This window comes from Gobius niger (assembly GCF_951799975.1).
Source record: "Gobius niger genome assembly, chromosome: 7".
Lineage (NCBI taxonomy): Eukaryota > Metazoa > Chordata > Actinopteri > Gobiiformes > Gobiidae > Gobius > Gobius niger.
The window spans coordinates 29,561,688-29,580,861 of record NC_136858.1 but is presented as its reverse complement, the minus strand read 5'-3'; the positions used below and the strand labels follow the sequence as shown (position 1 = coordinate 29,580,861).

Below are 19,174 nucleotides of genomic sequence, written 5' to 3'. Positions count from 1 at the left end.
TAGATCAGTTTTGTAGTTACTTTGGCCTGTAGGTTGTGAACGCCAGTCGAGAAGCTTTTAGATTTGGGCAAAGTCACACACGTAGTATTCTACTTTAGGCCTGCTCAGCACAGGATCAAGGCAGGTGCTTGAACCTACATCTAGAAACTTGGACAAGAAAGTCTTTGGAAAGTGTTATGGCAGGGTCAATCTTTTGCCCTGAAAGGCTTGCATAATAAGCAATAATAATAACAATATGCTTGATGACAGGCTCTTTTTGTCGCTGTGTCATTGACTAAACTTACCTTGTCATCAGGCAGTGGTGAACGTTCTCTCCTGGCAGTGTGGAGCTACGAGAGAGAGACAATGCGTAAGAGAGGCCTGAGTAGGAACGTACAGGTATAAAAAGAATGATTAGAACTAACCTTAGTCTAAACCATGGTGATGAACCAGATCTAAGCCTATTTTGTTGTTATTCATGCTGCATTTGATCAGGCCTTTGCATGTTTAACGTGTAGTGCTGCTGTAATTGTTATGCCTTATGCTCTTGAAGTCTACTTCGGGACAGACCTGTTGCATCTGTTGCCTTGTTTGTGCTTAAACTAGTAATTTAAAACTACATCACCCTTAAATAAACTCCTAAATCTAAGTCTAAAAGGTATTTCTCTTGTGTGAATCAAAACATTTATAAGATTTCTAGACAGCAGAAGGTCCAGGAGCGTTGCGTTGCAAAGAGAACCACTTTTTAAACAACATACAGTCATATTTATGTGATGGACAGCGTGCATGCAGACAGAGGATCATGCAGGCAACAGTTACCTCTCCCACACTCTCCCTCCTCTCCTCTTGCTCGTCCAAAGAGGTGGTGTACATGGGTTCATAGGTTATAAGGTCGGGGCGCTCAATGTCATAAATGGCTTTGACTTTGGGAATGGCAGCTAGGTCTCTGTAATCAAGGATCTCATTGTCTACTTTTGCCTAGGGAGACAGACAGAGACAGAGGAGCACTCACAAACGGGTACAAGGGAGTTACCACTGCACAGAATTACAATACTCATAGATACAGTGGGGAGAATAAGTATTGGACATGTTAACGTTTGGCTCAGTATAAAATATCTCAAAAGGTGCTATTGATGTGAAAGCGTTGCCAGATATGACCAGTATTTCACAATCCTCTCATAATGCTTTTCAGAAAACTTTAACCTTTTAACCCCCGCCTTAACCAGGTGCATTTTGTCCAGTCCAGCTAAAGTAAAGGTTTACAGCCTATAGGCCAGTGAAACGCCTCATTTTTCTAAGCAGATTCTTTTCCTCACCGTGTTGTCGTCACTTTTTTTCCGTTACACTGGCTTATAGTCTGTAAGCTACAGTCAAGAAGCTTTTAGATTTTGGGTCATGCCGAACTGGAAGAAATGCACTTGGTTAAGGCGGGTGGCAAGAGGTCGAGTGTGACTAACACGTAATAACTACTTAACTACGACAGTTCATGCCTAACTCATAATGAATAGTTCACATGCTTCACTTATTCATTGTTAAGCAGTTATTAAGTGTTACCAACACTTAACTAATGAATTGTTCATGATGAATTAAGAGTTAACTCATCTTTTATTAAGGCTAAATAAGGTGTAGTTATTATAATGTGAGATTCCTCTTTTTTACGTTAGTTTCAGTGGCATTAAAGCAGTACTAAGTAACTCTTCCCCCAAGAGGCCATAAGCGCAACTGCAGGTGTTGTAGCAAGTTACGATTTTTCAACTTATTAATTGTCTTGGAGAGAGCTGACAGGAAAGGCGAAGAGAGAGAGGGATATTGTGCATCCAATTATACAATGGAAATCATTTTTTTCACTCAAACTTTGCTTTAAATACTGTTTAAAGTGACGTTAGCCCGCAGTTAGCTAAGCCCGTGATTCACCAGGGGGGAGATGAAAGACCCTCCAATCATCCCATAAACACTTGTATTACCCCCACAGGGACTACGAGAAGGATTTATTAAGGTAAACACGTTACTTAGTACTGCTTTAATTGGTCCTCAATTATATCTTTTATCACAATATTTTCCAGCCTCAATATATCAGGTTTCAAACTTTGTTATAGTGACAGTCCTTTACCCGAGTCATTACAGATAATTCATGGACATCTATGGTTTGATTTCTTTGCATGTGTGGATTACACTTGTCGCCCACATCTGGTAAAACTGTTTCTAACAATAGCAGCTCTGGAAATATATTCACTGAGAAAAATCCCAACACATCCAATGCATATTTTACCCGCTGTAAGGAAATATTAACTTTCAGAAATGCACAAAGATAAATCTTACATAGATGGTGTGACCCGGTGAGCCAGGTATGCTTGAACCAGGTCGGGAACAAATACTTTCGGACGACGACCGCGTTGGCTGTAAAAAAGAAAAGCACATGGTAAAAGGTTATTTTAAAGGTTAGTTCGACAATCAGGCTTTTCCTAAAGTTGTTAGGCCCATTCTGCTGACGTATGTAGAGGCCCATGTTGAAAATGTGTCACACCGATGTCATATCAACATGTACATAACGCTATTAGTGAAAAACATTTCTTGATAGCGTTTTGATTGCAAGCTTGGATGGGTAAAAATACTACAACAAAAGAGCCTAAAAAAGTTATCAGGTATTGCACAAAAAATGTAATCCAAAAGAGGTTTAACACGTTTGAACCACAGATAAAGGTTCAAGCAAAGTACTTCATCACTGAAACTAGTAATACGTACTTCATTACCTTCATTACCTTCATTACCAAAGAGAAAAAGATCATTTATAATAATAATCACTACTTCTCTATCGTGCAGCTCCACATCTGACATTCCTCTCTAAAAGGTTTCCACAGTGAATGGGCAATGACGGCAGCACAACCTGATATTTGACACAGAGTAAGTCGACACACCATGTTATTTCATGATTAAGTCATTCATTTATAATTCTGCTAAATGAATGAGTGGCTTTCAAGAAAAAAAGTGCTTTTATGAGAAATGGCAGCGATCCTGAACGTAGCAAATGGGGATTGGCTGAATGGGGGTTTTCCAAAAGACAAATTAGCCGTTTTTGTTGCGAGAGATTGCGAGTGCTTTTTTACCAAATCCATCTCATGCCTTGAAACGATATGACGAGTGCTCAAAGACAAGACGGAATGGCTCCAAAATGTGACACACAGGCGGCAATGCAGGCGGCCTCCAGGAGGGGGCGACATACAGTGCACCGTGTCCTTTTCACAGACACTATTGAAGACAGGACAACACAACGGTGGAGGGTAATGCCGTCTCATAGCCAATAGTGAATACAGTACCTGCCTTTGCGTTTTTTGGAGGAATAAGAGGGACGGTGGCAGTAGCTGTGGAAGAAGGGAGAGGGGAGCACAGGACATCACAGAGGGGTACTGCCTCATCACCAGCCCGAGTACAAGTTACATCGAGCAATCAAGACAACATACAGTAGCAACTAGCGACGCATGCAAAAGCCAAAACAGGAAGTGTAGATAAGGCTTAGCAGCTCAACAAGGGGGCAGCAAGGGGGGAGTGGGTTCTAAAGATTCCGTTTTATAAAGAGTTTTAGCAAATCAAGGCAGAAGAAAAAAGTCCAATGTCGTACCCTCTCTCTATGTCTCTCCTCTGTCCTGGTGGTGTTCTTGCAGCCGGGATGCCACACTGTTGACCCTGAAGACAAAAGCAAGAAGACATGGATTAGATTAGATTAGATTAGTGGTCATGGTAGAGCACAGTGTTTCCAAACCAGGGGTACGGGGACCTCTGGAAGGTGTGTGACCAAAAGTGTTAATTTTGTTACAATATTTAAGTAATATTTTGGCTGATTAAAATTGGACTAAAACTAAATTCAAAGTTGTTTATGAGACTAAAACTATGACTAAAATATCCAGATACTGTCATTGACTGAAATAGGACTAAATAAAAACGAAAAGAAGAGACTCAAATGATCAAAACTTCGAAAGACAGTATGAAAGAGCCTCAGATCATTTAAAGGCACACTGCGTTATCTTTTGGACTATACTGTTGCTATCAGTACAAAACATGCTCCTAATGACCAGCTCAACACAGAAAATGCTATTTCTGCAGTGGGTAATTAAAGAATGGATTTTGCATGAGGACCTAACCTGTTTTTAATCTCAAATACATCTGACCCTCCATGGAGACGAGCTGGAGACGTACCCACTCCCGGTAAAGCTACAGTCACGTCTTATAGAGAGCTGAGCCGCTCACAGCAAAGGCACATGTTTGTTTGTATATTTATGAGGTATTTTTCAATGATGAAAATATCTGTCATATAATAAATGCTTGTATTTCAAATGAATCTGATAAATTATCAGATTTTTTAGATGTAAAGTGCATGAGTTTAACAGTAGCTTGTTGCTTTATCTTTTATGTTTTTTAATAACAGGCATTTAATTATCAACATCACTCTCGAAGTAGGGAGTACTCAAAGTATGAATGAAAGTCTAAAAAAGATTGAGAAGCACAGGCAAAGTAAGGCTCCAGATTAACATTTTGGGAAAGTTGATAACCATAATCTGACGATACACTGATACTGCGATAATCAATATACTACACAAAAATAACCTATTATTCTTCATTTACATTTTTTTTCCTGTGCTTTGTAACCCTCTTTCTGTGTGTATAAATGATCCCTGACTTACACGCTGAAAATGGGTCTGTAGATCTGTCAGTGACTTCATTTACATTTAAATAAACAAGAGACCACAGTTCTATTTAAAAGGAAAAAGTCAATGTACTCTTATTTATAATCATAAAAACAATCATTAAAAGTAATATGCTTCTCTGACTGAGTTTTTGATCATTATTGGCCTCTATTGACTGTGAAAAAAGTGAAGCACTGCTACCTCATTAATATGCATGATGTCATCAAAATTATCGACATCAGAATAAAAAGTATCGCATCGTCCCACAAAATATCGTGATATATCAGAAAATCGATATATTGTCACACTTCTAGTTGCATCAGGTTCTTAGGACATAATTATGACGTACTACATTAGAAATGCCCCAAAAGCATTTCAACAATACACTTTTATAAGTCATATTCGCTCTTGAAGATTATTTTAAACCAGAATCGTCCTTGTAAATGTTTATTGCAGGAATCAAACCCAGGGCCTTCTCGCCGTGAGGCAGGAGCGTCAGAACTCTGTGCCACAGGGGAAAACTATTTGTGGGGATAAAACGTCCCGTACGCCATAGTTACACTAAATGACGTGTTTAGGTTTGGGGCAGGTGTAACGGGTGCTTACCTTGCAGATACATCTCCTCTCCCTCTGTGAACATCTGGTTACAGCGGCTGCATCTGGCACAGCTGGGATGGTAGTGCTTGTCTCCCGCCTGCAAAAACAGCACAGAAGATAAGAGATAAGATAACATTTAAATAGGTTGATATAGAGGTTCCTTATATACAATGACTAACAAAAACTTTAAGGGGGGCAATAAGTATAAACTGTAAAAAATAAATAAACAGACTATAATAAAAAATATCAGTATTTGTGCAGGTTTACAGTCATAGTGCAAGTGATAAAGTGACGCAGATACAGAGATTATTGCACAGAGTTTTGCAAAGAGGTTATTGCACAACAGAAAATACACTCAGCATCATCAAAAAGCTCCAGAACAAACCAAGCTCTAGATCTGGACTTGATGGGTCAATTACACAGGACACAGTTTTCAAAAAGGACAACAAAATAAAATTGTTTACCAAAGTTGTTCCATCCAATGATTTGTATTGTATTAATGGAGTCTTGGCCACAATTCTAAGCCATGCAGAGATAGAGCTATAACTACAGGAAAAAGCAATGACTTACTAATTACTATAATGGCGTGATGGAGGTCTCCAGTCAATCTTTTTACTGAAGTTGCCTTTTGCTTTTCTCCTAATGTCTATCTATGCGGCTTCCAAGGAAACAAATTACGAAAGGAAATTGTAGAAGTTCAGCTGAGGGCATGGCTCAGTGGAGATATGCGCCAACATTTGCATTTTACAGTCATTTACAGTCATAAGAGTCTGCATAGGGACCATTTTCAAAGTGGCACATTGCACCTTCTACAAACTGTGTATACTGCAGCATTGTATCCTCTCTGTGGGATAGTAAAATGACGCATTAGTGGCCTGTTTGGGGTTCATGCTTTTCTATTTTATGGGTTATGAGAGACCCTTAGTGGCTGTGAACAATATGGCTGCCAAAAGCTACCCAGGTCATTTTCTACAAAGGAATTAGCTTTAGCCGTTAGCGTCAGGAGGACAAGAATATACGGAAAAAGAAGCCTGTCAAGCTTAACGATACATAAGAACTTTCCTAACACTTAAAACTACACATTATTCGGCATATATAAAACATTGGTAAATACTTCATTGTTAATAAAACTCTTACAAAGCTTTTTGAATCACCTATATCAGGGGTGGGCAATTCATTTTCATAAGGGGTCACATGAGAAGCCTGAACTCGAACTCATTCTGCTCAACTTTATCCTATTGTGCATTACACTAAATTGTGTATTTTTAATAACTGATACCTATTGTTATTTATTAAGACTTATTTTTTAAGCCAAGGATGCGCATGTAATTCAACTTCTTATCCTCGTTAACTTCTACCATCGCACTGAAAGCACCTCTGTGGGAAATGCACTGTAGCAGGGTCTCCAAATAAATTTCCCTGGAGACCAAAATACATCAGGAGTGTATCGCCGGGGTCTATACACAAAAGCTCCAAAATAAAAATATGTTTTGATTGGGAAAATACTATTGAGGAAACTTTTTTCATTAAATGAATAATAATAAGCCTGACTGTGGCCTCATAAAAACAGCTTACGCTTGTATTGCCGATTGTCGATAGAATCATTTTAACCATTTTGCATTTAAAAGAACTTATATTTGAGCAGCATCAGCTTCATGGTTGTTTAAGCTATGCAGTGGCGGAGTGATTTGCTTGAAAATAGTCCCTCAAAGATCATTCATGTGATGCAAGGTCAGTTATAATCCAAAAATTATTCTATCGACACAGACATTTATATGGTTAGTCTGGCGTTATAAGTGATTTGCCTCAGGTGCACTGTGGAGTGAGTCAGACTGTTTTTAATGCAGGCTAACTGATACCATAGAAATGCACTAGCCTTAGCCTATCGCCACGAAACTCTTCAAATACAAGAACTGCATGAATTACAAAAAAAATATCTCCAGAAATCAGCAACACTCTGGATAACTAGGAAATGAGGCCCTATGTCAAAAATCCTGAAACATCCCTTTAAAGGGGAGGTATTATGCAAAATCGACTTTTTCAAGCTTTAAATCATGTTGTTATGTCATTCCTTCATTAAAAACATGCCTGAAGTGTTGCCTTGGCACATTCACGTATTTTTGAGTAATCTGTAAAAACTCTGATGGCGGCCATTTTAGGGATAAGTTTGCCTGAGTCCTCCTAGGAACGCCCCCACCTCCTGGAGACGCCTCAGACCTTTCGTCACCAGCCGAGTAACCAACCACTGCTCCTCAGCAGAGCCCCCTCCCCACTGATGCCACAGACAGCGTGTGGAGGGGGCGTGTCGGAAAGGGTCAGAGGTTCTTAAAGAGACAGAGGCCTATTTCAAGACATTCGCTACAGCCATTTTGAGAGAGCAATTTTATACAAGGCAGTTATTTTAATTTACTGCATTTACAGACCAACAGAAGGTTTCGTCATCATTGTAGTGTGCTATAGACTGGTGCTATGTGATTGAAAAAAGCATAATACCCCCTCTTTAATATAGAAGGTGCAGTTACACGTATGACCTGAGGTGGCAGTAGTGAGCATAAAATGGCCAACACTCAAAATAGGCAACTAATCCTAATTTTATTTTTTGTAAAGCCTTCATCATTTTGTCAGCTAATTGCGGACATAGCGTCCTTGTTTAGAGATAGATTAGATTGACTTTGACAAAAGCCATCCAGAGTCCAGTGCCAGAGTATGCAGACAGGTATTTGGGCGGGTAGGATTACTGTGAGCCCGGCTGCTCGCGCTGACATTTTGGTCCCATTAAACGGTGCATAACTCTGGCCTGATTGGATCCGCGGCTGTAAAAGCGCGAGGCGAGCGTTTACTGGGGAGAGCAGGTGTTTAGACCGCGCTGAAAATGTCATCCTTGATCAGCCGCTGAAATGAAAACCGTGATTAGTAGAAGCAGATCGGCGTGTCAGCGTCTACGCCGACTCAAACTGACCGGGATCGAAAACAAAAGAAGTCACTTTGAACTGAAGGCTTTTTTAGAAAGCTCAAGCACCGTCACTCTAAAAATACACCGGCCTCTTTATGTAGGAGTAAAAGGGCAGATGAAAGTAAGGCTTGGAAGTAAAAGGAGGTTATTGAATGATCCTCAAATTTACAGAGCAATTACTAAAAGGGTTTTCAGGCACAATAGTGTACTGAGTTGTAATAAAAGATACAATATACTGCTGTGTGCACCATTTTTATTGTATTTATACTTTAGTGCTGCATGAAAGTTGGGTCTGCGCTGGTTCCAACCTGATTCAAGTTGTTTTATTTATTGATCTGTCTGTCTTTTTTTTTTTTTTACTAACTTCTCAAACCCAAAAGTGACACAAAAAGTGACAAAAAAGTGATGCAAAACGCTTTAAAAATGTGACATAAATGCGGCAACAAATGTGCCGGAAAAGCAACAAAAACAGAACAAAACATGACAAAAAGAGACGCAACAAAGTGACAAAAGAACGTGGCAAAAACGCGACAAAAAGCAATGAAAAAGGTGATTAAAATGGTGCCAAAAATGCTTCTAAAATGTGACGTAAATGCAGCGACAACGTGACAAAAAAGTTACAATCCCTTTTGTAAGTCTTAGCTTTTAAATGAGGCATTACACTGTTGCTCTCCAGTTGAGAAGGTTTTAGATTTGGGTAAAGCCAAACTGGGGAAAATGTGCTCAGTTCAGGTGGGGGGTGTAAGAGGTTAAACAGGAAAGTTCTACTGGGAATCTCTTTTTCAGGGGAGTCCTGACACCTATTGAGCATGTTTTAGCGGTCGGGGGAAGCGATGCAGACACGGAGCGAGCAAACACCCCACAGGAACCTCTTGCTGTGAGACAAGTGTGTTAGTAACTTGAAGTAAAGCGGCCTCAGGAGAAACACTGCTGTGGGAAGTACGGTACACTGAGCGCTCTTCTTCTTACTGCAGACTTTGTCTTATTATGATATTTCTTTTATCTGAAGTCTGTTCATTACTATTCACATGGTGTCTCCTGTCCCACCCCCCTCAGGAGTGCCTGTCTAGATCAAACAGAGGACCTCGGCTGAACGGAGGAACCCTGCATACTGGAATTGGACACTGAGGACTGGACGGTCTGCGATCTTAGCCCGTCTGCTGAGGGACTCCCATCAGCCCTGGGTCTATAGCCTGTCCGTCCATGGGAGTGGATCTCTCCTTCTGTGGTTCTCCCCAAGGTTTCTCTTTTCTCCCCCTGGGTTTTTGGAGTTTTTCCTTGCCGTGCTGGAGAGACTAAGGACCAGCTGCCGATGCTTATTTGGACATTATGCTTGCCTGGATACTGAATTCGCCTGAACTTTACATTGTCATATTTACTGCTGTTTTATTGCCTTAATGTTCGGTGCAGCCCTGTGAGGCAACAGTTGTGATATTGGGCTATACAAAACCATTGATTGATTGATTGATTGATTGATTGGTTTAATTTGGTACAGATTTAGTCTTGGTCACAGCCGTGGGAAGAGTTTTTAGTTAGGGGGTGCTGAGGGACAAAATTTACCCCAAAAACGCTTTTTCTGTGCATATTTCCTATTTATTAAACTATCCACCAGGGGGTACTGCAGCCCCCTCAGCACCCTGGGTTCCCACGGCCTTGGTCTTGGTTGTTCCTTAGAAAGCCAGATATTTTAAGAGACAATAATTTGTGTAATTTGACAGTTTTTGAATTATTATGACATATTGTTTTTAGTACTGGAGATAGCGGTAATACAAGGGGGCTAATTATGGCGTAAATGTGGAATAAATAAATTTACAACCATAGCAGATGACACTTTTATCCAACATTTAGGGGGAAAAAAAGAACATAATGTCAAATTCAGAAAACACAACCAAAACATGTCCTCTAAAGTGATTCAATAGAATAAATCCTCATGAATCTGTCAAAGTCTATATTGTGTCAAGCTCCAGTTTCAGAGAAGCCCCGGTGATCACATCTGCTGGCAACATTTCCATAAACCTCATCCCGCGTGAACAACACCTCGACATGTGTTTCATAACGACTGCGTTACATCTGAATGAATTCAGACTCATAACACTCGAGCTGTTTACGTAATGTTTATATAATTTACTGTGTGTGGGTGCAAATGAGAAGGAGTGAGCGGGAATATAATCTTTCTCATGAAAAAGAAAAAATGCTCATGTCAGCGCTGTCTTTGGCCCCAAACTCTGCAGATTAAAGAAGATTAGCAAATTACACAAAATTCAACTGATGCAACTCTGACACACACAAGACGAACTGATCGCTAAAGCCGCCGACTGTGGAGAGGAGTCTAGATGTTACTTTCAGAACATTTTTAAGCCAAATCTTTGTCTGGTGCATGAATTAAGCACAACTTGTTCAGCACCAAAGGGAAGGTCGTGGGCTGTAAATATACATCCATCTGACATTTTGAAATAGATAAATCAAATATATATCAAGAGATTAAAAGGAAGACAGAATCTACTCAACTATGTAAAGCACTTTGGGTAACTTGAGTCATGTTAAAGGGACTATACGGAGTTTAAAAATGTTCAAACTAAGTATTTTCATCCCCCTACATGTTCCAGCCATGTCCTAATGTGTAGAATGAGCTCAGACCTGTTCACCACAACTGCCTCTGAAATCCTGTGCTGTCCGAAGTGCCGTCATGCACGAGCTCAATATAGAGACTGCAGTTATGCATAAGACCTGAGGTGGCAGTAGTGAGCATAAAATGACCAACTTGCATCTAGTCTCTTTAAAAGTGCACAATGCCACCTTTAATGAGGAAAAAAAAAAGTTAATGTTTACATGTAATTGACCTTTCGGTAACTCAGGGGCTGTATGGGTGATTAACCAGGCGCCTTTACTTCCCATAGTGTGCTCCAAGACCAATTGTTTTTAGAGTTTTCACTGCTGACGGACCCACCAGAAAACCTACAAAGCAATTGATCCTGGAGCGTCGTGATCGAAAGCAAATGCACCAAGCTGACTCTTACAGCCACAGGGTCACTGAAATACTGAAATACATACACAATATCAGCAATTTTTTTCACATAAGACAAATTTTACAATTAAAGGAGCAGGCCACCGTTTTTCCTGACTGAGATATGTTCTTACCTGAGCTTAGATGAGCTGATGTGTACCTGTCTGGCCTTTTCGCATAAAGATCAGACAGCTACTTATCAACTCGTCTAACTCGTCAACTCGTCAGGAAAAACGGTGGCCTATTCCTTTAATGACATTTAAGGCCTTGATTTTGGCATATTTCATACAATACCTTAAACCCTGCTGCATAGCAGGAGGATGACGGCAGATCAAATTTAATCTTTTTTCTAGTTAGTTTAGTTACTTAGCCTACATATTCCTCCTCTTACCTCGAGCACTTTGCCTGTGATGAACTGATGACACGCCTCGCACCGAACTCCAAAGTGGATCTGATAATCTTTCTCACAGTAGGGGGCGCCATCCCTGGGACACAATACAACTTTAACTATTTACACTTTTTGTCTAATTTTTTAATAACACCCCAGCAGAAAAAACAAAACTCGATACATGCAGTCCATAGATAGTGGTTATCAGAGTAGTAATGCAGTACTCACTTGCTGATGTACTCTCCGGTCAGCACTTTACTGCAGGCCTTACACTTGAAGCAGCCGAGGTGCCACTGTCGGTCCAGCGCCAGAAGAGCCTGTCCGTTTTTTATGTCACGACCACATCCCGCACAGTCTACGGAGAAAACACACGATATACATGACACATTATAGCATGATTGTGAATAGATGTAGATGTAGGTGTACATTTTATACACAAACTATTAAGGCTGGGTACTGTTGAAAGGTAGGATGATTGTGGAGACAAAGTTATGCCATTACTAGTATCATCCATCCATCCATCCATTTTCTTCCGCTTTATCCGGGGCCGGGTCGCGGGGGCAGCAGTCTCAGCAGAGATGCCCAAACTTCCCGATCCACACACACCTCCTCCAGCTGTTCTGGGGGGACCCCGAGGCGACACCAGGCCAGCTCGGAGACATAGTCCCACCACCGTGTCCTGGGCCTTCCACGAGGCCTTGTCCCACTAGGACATGCCTGGAACACCTCCCGCGGGAGGCGACCAGGAGGCATCCGAAACAGATGCCCGAGCCACCTCAGCTGGCTCCTTTCGACGTGAAGGAGCAGCGACTCTACTCCGAGCTCCTCCCGGGTAACTGAGCTCCTCACCCGATCTCGGAGGGTGCGCCCAGCCACCCTGCGAAGGAAACTCATTTCGGCCGCTTGTATTCGCGATCTTGTCCTTTCGGTCATGACCCAAATCTCATGACCATAGGCGAGGGTGGGAACGTAGATCGATCGGTAAATCGAGAGCTTTGCCCTCCGACTCAGCTCCCTCTTCACTACTACTACTAATACTAATACTAGTATCATATCAATTTTAATACCAAAAACTGGCATGGGGGGAAAATAGTTTTATCAGTCACCTGGTTTTCCCTAGCCGGTTCAAATAAAGAATAAAACCTGCTTTTTAACCTAAAGTAAATTAGGACCAAGTACAGTTCATATATTTCAAACCTGTATATGGCACAACTCACAATATTAGTGATTCTGTATTTTCTTTGAGATGATTCATGATAAAACTAGGACTGTCTAAAGATAATTAACACATTAATCATGGATTAATCGCAAATTAATCGCATCATGTTTTGACCAAACACAATCCTGTATGTAGGTGTGCACAAACTTGAAAAACTGGGCGCAATGGTTTGTGCTTGTGCTCCACAGCTAGAAGGTCCCGGGTTTGGTTCCCTCCTGGACGGGGCCTTTCTGTGTTCTACCCGTATCTGTGTAGGTTTCCTCCGGGTACTCCGGTTTCCCCTACCACTAAAAACATGTACTGGCTCCTCTGGACTCCCCTGAAAAAGAGATTCTTAATCTCAGTTAAATAAAGGCAAAAAAAAAACCTGTATCCTAAACCAGGCCGTAATTAGCATTTATAATAATTTAAGGTGCAAAACATTAAAAAATTTGGTTTAATGATGTTTGTCTGGATACTGTATTTTGATATTTGGCTTAAAATCACTAAAATATGCCGTTTTCAATCAGAAATACATCAAATTCAAAGTCAGGCCTGTTTAAGCACTGGCTATGAAGAACTAGAAGGTGCCCAGCCCTGCTTTATAATAACTTAATCATTTCATTTTGTAACGTTCAGTCAACATGGCTGTTGATGTAATATTGAATCTTGGGAAATGGCATGTATTGTTTGTTTAAGACAGCAGGTGTAAAAGAAGTCACGCTTGACACAGGTCTTTGCTGCTGAAAATGCAAATGTCTCTGTAAAAGTCGGTTTCTGTGAGCAGATTTGTTACACAGGGAACAATTTGTACAATGGAAGATAAAAAGCTCTCTCTCTATTCAACCTGAGAACCTGATGTTTGTCCATGATTTGTCACACATTTTGCAGGACACATTGATAAAATACTATTTAACACTAGATGGCAACAAAGTGCATTTCCACCCGGCGACGGTTGACTTTCTCCATCATTCATTATTTCTGTTACAGCGTCTCATCCGCTGAACAAGAACACGCCAGAACAGTCGACCCCAGGCTCTAAAACTACTTCAAGCCTGCGCACTTCTGAAGGGACAATCTCATCCCCTCATCGTCTTGTGCTTTAATGAATCGAGCGAGTCGCTGCAGCAGCCACCACCACCGTCACCACCGGGGATGTTAGCCACGTCAGGCATAACCAGGCAGCGTGGGGATGACGTGAGGGAGAATCGGCATGTCTTATTCATGGTGACCTTGTCTAAAAGCTCTTCAGATGCCAACACAGAAGGAGAGACAGTAATGAGAAGTGGAGGATAGAGAGGAGGAGAGGGAGTGACTATAGCCAAGTCAGAGGAAATGCTCGGACATACATAATTTAGCAAGACCTGTCTCAATGTTATTCATAAAGCAAGGGTCACTGCGTGCACTCAAGAGAAGAGCAGCGGAGATAAAGAGAAACTTCCTCCATCCTACAGTAAGTTACGTCACAGAGAGGGCCGTCAGTAATGCTTTAGTATTGCACAACTTTAGCTGCATTAACGCAACATGGATATATATTTTGAGGAAATAAAGCATAAAGTTGTACTTTACACACCTACATGAAGCATATTTTTGATGTACCAGACTTTTCTGGCTTCATAATGCTGCAGGTGAATGTAATGATGAAATTACACACTATATTGTGTTTTACAGAGTGACATTATTTCAGTGCTGCTTCTTGTTGCCTTTTTTGTGCAGATGTAATGTCCAACTACTTCACTAGCAGAAAGATGCATTACCATAATCATAGCACATTTATGCACTATTGCAGTGGTTCTCAAACAGAAATACGATTTCAAAATATGTACAACAAGTTTGTTTGTTTGTTTGTTTGTTTGTTTGTTTGTAGACTTTATTGTCCCCGTAGGGACATTTGTCGTCTGCATTTGACCCATCCTTCGATGCCACTGAGGCAACCTGTAAGGAGCAGTGGGCAGCGGCAGTGCCACGCCCGGGTACTCATTTCCTGATGTAGAGCCAGCTGATGGTCAGAATCACCAGGCTGGAAGGATTCACCTATTGTGCATGTTTTTAGTGGTAGGGGAAACCAGAGTACCCAGAGGAAACCTACGCAGACACGGGGAGAACATGCAAACTCCACACAGAAAGGCCCCGTCCCTGCTGGGAAATGAACCTGGTACCTTCTCGCTGTGAAGCACGAGCGCTAACTGCTGTGCCACCGCGCCGCCCTGATTTCACTCTACTTTTTACACTTGGTGTTGTGACAGGCTAGTCTTGATGTTGATCTAGATGTCTCTATAATATTAACCACTTTATTAAAACATTTCCGAACGGCACGGTGGCACAGTGGTTAGCGCTCGTGCTTCACAGCTAGAAGGTCCGGGTTCGATTCCCACCTGAACGGGGCCTTTCTGTGTGGAGTTTGCATGTTCTCCCTGTGTCTGCGCAAGTTTCCTCCGGGTACTCCGGTTTCCCTACCACTAAAAACATGTACAATAGGCCAGGATGACTGAGGGTGTGAGAGTGCGACTTGGGCACAAAGGATTGCAAAATAGCCCATGGCTACAATCTGCTGTGTTTACATGTATGAGACCCATGTGTGTTCATTAACATGCACTGTCCCGACCCAAAAAAAACACAGACTTAACTTCTACTAAGTTAAATAAAAACATACACACAGTGTGGACTTTTGTTTTGCTGGATCGGTTCATGCTTTGTGCACTGGGTATATTTTAGGACACGTTTCACTCAATTTTATGCTAATATTGCGTGGGCAGCTCAGCCTCAGCAAATTACTATTCACAGCACACTATACCAGCCACAAAACAACAGGTGCATAGGAGCTTCTCTCCTATACCAACACCCAGTTAACAGCTGCCATTCAAAACATACGTAATGCGTTACAGCTCTTTTTTGCCTAAACCAGAGCTAAATTAAGTATAAACCAGAAGTAAGCCAGAAGTAAGCCTGAAAGAGAGCTAGGGCTAAATTCTACAATGCCAGGAATTATTATTATTATTCAGATCAAAACAATAACTAAGGGGGAACCAAGACCAAATCAGACTATACTGAGAACCAAATTTAATCCAGAAATAAACTAGAAGCCCAAAACGTTCAATAAACCCATAAACACTGTACTAAACCAGGATGTAAAAAAAAAAGGAAAATGTGATTAAACCATAGACCGAAACAGGTTTAAAACGGGAGTACATCGCATCTAAAGCAGCCCTGGAGTTTGTGACTGGCCACACCCATCAGCGGTACTCACTGCTGGAGCCCAGGATGTCCTTGGGTCCCGGTGACATTGGCTCGACGCAGTACTGACACAGACAGTCTTTCCCATTGAAGGTCACTCTGTCTCCCGCAGGAAACGGTCGTCTGCAAAAAGAGACACGGGAACATTACTCACAACTGGGACAAAGAAATAAATAGGACACAAGCGTTGAGTTGTTACACGAAAAAAAACTGTGATAACCTGATTTCACACCGCTTTGAATTTACGGTACTCTGGTCACCTTGAGCATCGGAAAGGACTCTGTAAATCAGTGTGGATTCATTTGGGCCCGGACCGCTCGATTGGAGTCAAACCGGGTGTAAAGCTGGAGTAAATCGTGGCTCTAGTGCTCGAGTTTTTGCTGTGAAGACGGAGCAGTACGATAAGTTTAGACAGTGTCAGCCTTCAGGGGTGATTGACTCCAAAGACAAAGATGTGACGCACTCTTGTCCTGTCCACTGTAAGACCCCGAGGCTCACTGTGACTTAGCATCAAAACTCAGAGCAACCACATCAAGGCCATTGTAATCATATAAACACAATGCGATCAAAGCTACTGGAGTCGGTATCTGAAATATGATGACAATGAAGACGATGGACGTCTCACTATTGACAATGTGATGCTTCTGATGTTAAACTAATTATATTTTTGTGTTTTGCAGATGGCATAAAAACTGATGGATTTAGCAGCTCATAGCATCTGCATAGAATCTCATGACCTATAGTGTGTGCACAGATGTTAGACGTGCTTCAGCTTTAACTTAATCTGAGCTGTGCCCTGTTTTATTTCATACTCACAGATTAGATTATTATTGACCGTGGCTCTGGTAATCTGTTTACACGGCCACTGTTTTTCATATGGAGAGTTAAAAGGGTTTGGCCAAAGCACAGACTCGGGCCTAAACCAAGACATTGGATTACAGGGACATCGGGTGACTGTTTGAAACGCAACTTATTATGTACTTCACAGTAATATGTATATACAATGAGACAGAAAAAGTAAACTCATAATTACAGTGATACTTGAACTTGAATGCTGCGATAACATTAGTACTACAGGCAATTTTAACACAGCAAAAGACTTTAAATTATGCAAAATAAGGACTAAAACAGCTACTAAAAATTTGGAAAATGATGACTATAACTGCACTTTTTGGGAGTTATCATGCATTGTTTGTTTTAGGCTGCTGTGGGAACCCAGGGGGCTAAGGGTTCTGCAGCTCCCCTGGTGGATAGTCTTAGCATTGCAGGCAATATTATTAAATAGGAAACAAGCACAAAAAATAAATAAATTCGGGGACAGAACAGCAGACAAAAACATGAAGAAAATGCAACGGAAATATGAGCATAAGTGGCGACAACACTAGGAAAACCTTATGTCAGTTTTGTAAGTCTTTGTAAGCTTTTAGATTTGGATAAAGCTGAACTACAGAAAATGTGCTCAGTTTAAGAAGTTAAACAACTGTAAACTAGGAGATCTGAGGATTGTCAGTGATCGAAGGTAGAAATGGTAATCTTTTAGTATAACCATAACTACAGCTCTTTGTATCCAAACCGCGCTGCAGAGTCTTTTTCCGACATGAACGCATTGATTTTTTTACTCTCACAGCGTTGTTCCGGCGTCATAAACAAAGCATTGATCCTCGTGAGCTGCTTAGACTTTCACTTCTTAAATGAAGCCATTATGTTGTTTTATTATTGAGCAGCTTCGATGGCGTCCTCACGTGAACTCGCCCTCAAAACTCTCTATTCAGACTGAAAAGAAAATTGTCTTACATTTTCGGGAACATCTTAATTTGCAAGTTCACAAAAAAATCTCATCTAAAATGTGGAAGATATCTTTAGCTTATTTGTGTTCATAGCACTAGTAAATAAAAGCAGGTCTGATATTTTCATAGGGCACTTTTTTCCCTGTGAGTTACACCTTGTGCTTAATGGTCTAGTTAAAAATCCCCTTCATCAGCGAAACCAAACAAAGCCTCTATTGCTTTCCCTCTAATGGCTAATTCAAAATCTTGAATATGGAGAAGGCACATGTAAGCTTTATTGTTCAGCCTACTCCATTTTGAGTATCTACAATTGCACTGTTATGAATCTTGAAAGAAAATAAATGTAAATTGCCCAAAATGAAAGCCTAAACCTAAATAAAATAAAAGCCTTTGGCATCCGCACAGTAAAGTGAAGATATTACTGTGCGGATTTTGAACTACTCCTGGTATTATTACGCCTTACAATATAGTTCTCCTTTTTATCCGCTTAGAAAATCCACTTTGTAGTAACATTTCATGTAACCATATTTAAATAAGGAAAAGAGCTTGATAGCTTCTATCTTCACCTCGTTTGGAGCTATAGAGGAGAGGAGGAGAGGCTAAATGCTAACGGTGGCCTATTCCTTTAAAGTATTGGTTTTCTGCTAAACAAACATTTCTTGAACAACAAAAGGATGATTTAAATGTGATCTATAAAAAACAGACCTACATTGTCTGGCCAAAAAAAGAGGCAACTACAGGGAAATCGATGAGAGTATCTGTTTGTGTGAACGTTGCAGTTGTAGCAAACTGATGACCCCAAAGAGAGGGTTCACAGTCGACCTGGCCTGAATATACTTTTGATGGAAAAATGTCAAGAACTATAGCTTAGTAATGTTTATGGCCTGGATTCGAGTGAGGCAATGTATTTGTTTTTAGTTTTGTGGTAAAAGGATTAGATTTAGTAAACAAGTGCGGCACTTGTTTTGCAATGGAAAAGCCCCAGTTTTAGATCAGTTCACGACATCGTTGAGCCACTCTGTCCAATCAGAAAACATCTTTTCTTGACTTCATCCTCATTAGGGGAAAAGTCTATAAGAGCTGTCGAAACTGCACTGACAGCAGCACAGTGTCTGTAATGTGCTCCTCTGAGTATTTGTAACATTCAGTTTAACTACTCAATCTGTCTGTTGTTAAATGCTAGGTTCTTACTTGCGTTACTTTAATTATGATTGACATATATTATCCTAGCAACTTTATATCCATTTCTCCATTTATTTCTTTACTCTCCTCCCTGATGGAATGGGTCTTTTTTGTTCAGATAGTGTGTATAGATTACTTTAACACAATGTGAGCGTCTAACTGCTGCAACGTAA

At 40.9% G+C, this 19,174-nt stretch overlaps 1 protein-coding gene across 14 annotated transcripts in view; it reads right to left on the bottom strand.

Moving 5' to 3' along the window:
• The window catches only part of ablim1a (actin binding LIM protein 1a), a 109,947-nt gene that overhangs the window by 17,346 nt on the left and 73,427 nt on the right, over positions 1 to 19,174 (bottom strand). For 11 of the 14 annotated variants that reach the window (XR_013793019.1, XM_079559755.1, XM_079559758.1 and 8 more), the window contains exons 4-12: positions 16,046 to 16,155; positions 11,829 to 11,955; positions 11,604 to 11,697; positions 5,265 to 5,352; positions 3,596 to 3,660; positions 3,294 to 3,338; positions 2,299 to 2,376; positions 799 to 957; positions 285 to 329 (exon numbers count right to left, since the gene is read on the bottom strand). Coding sequence is in view for 13 of the 14 variants with exons in the window: in XM_079559755.1 (XP_079415881.1) it covers positions 285 to 329; positions 799 to 957; positions 2,299 to 2,376; positions 3,294 to 3,338; positions 3,596 to 3,660; positions 5,265 to 5,352; positions 11,604 to 11,697; positions 11,829 to 11,955; positions 16,046 to 16,155 (811 nt within the window). In the remaining variant the exon portion in view is untranslated. The remainder of the gene's footprint in view (positions 1 to 284; positions 330 to 798; positions 958 to 2,298; positions 2,377 to 3,293; positions 3,339 to 3,595; positions 3,661 to 5,264; positions 5,353 to 11,603; positions 11,698 to 11,828; positions 11,956 to 16,045; positions 16,156 to 19,174) is intronic. The other 3 variants (XM_079559749.1, XM_079559751.1, XM_079559752.1) reach the window with 1 other exon arrangement.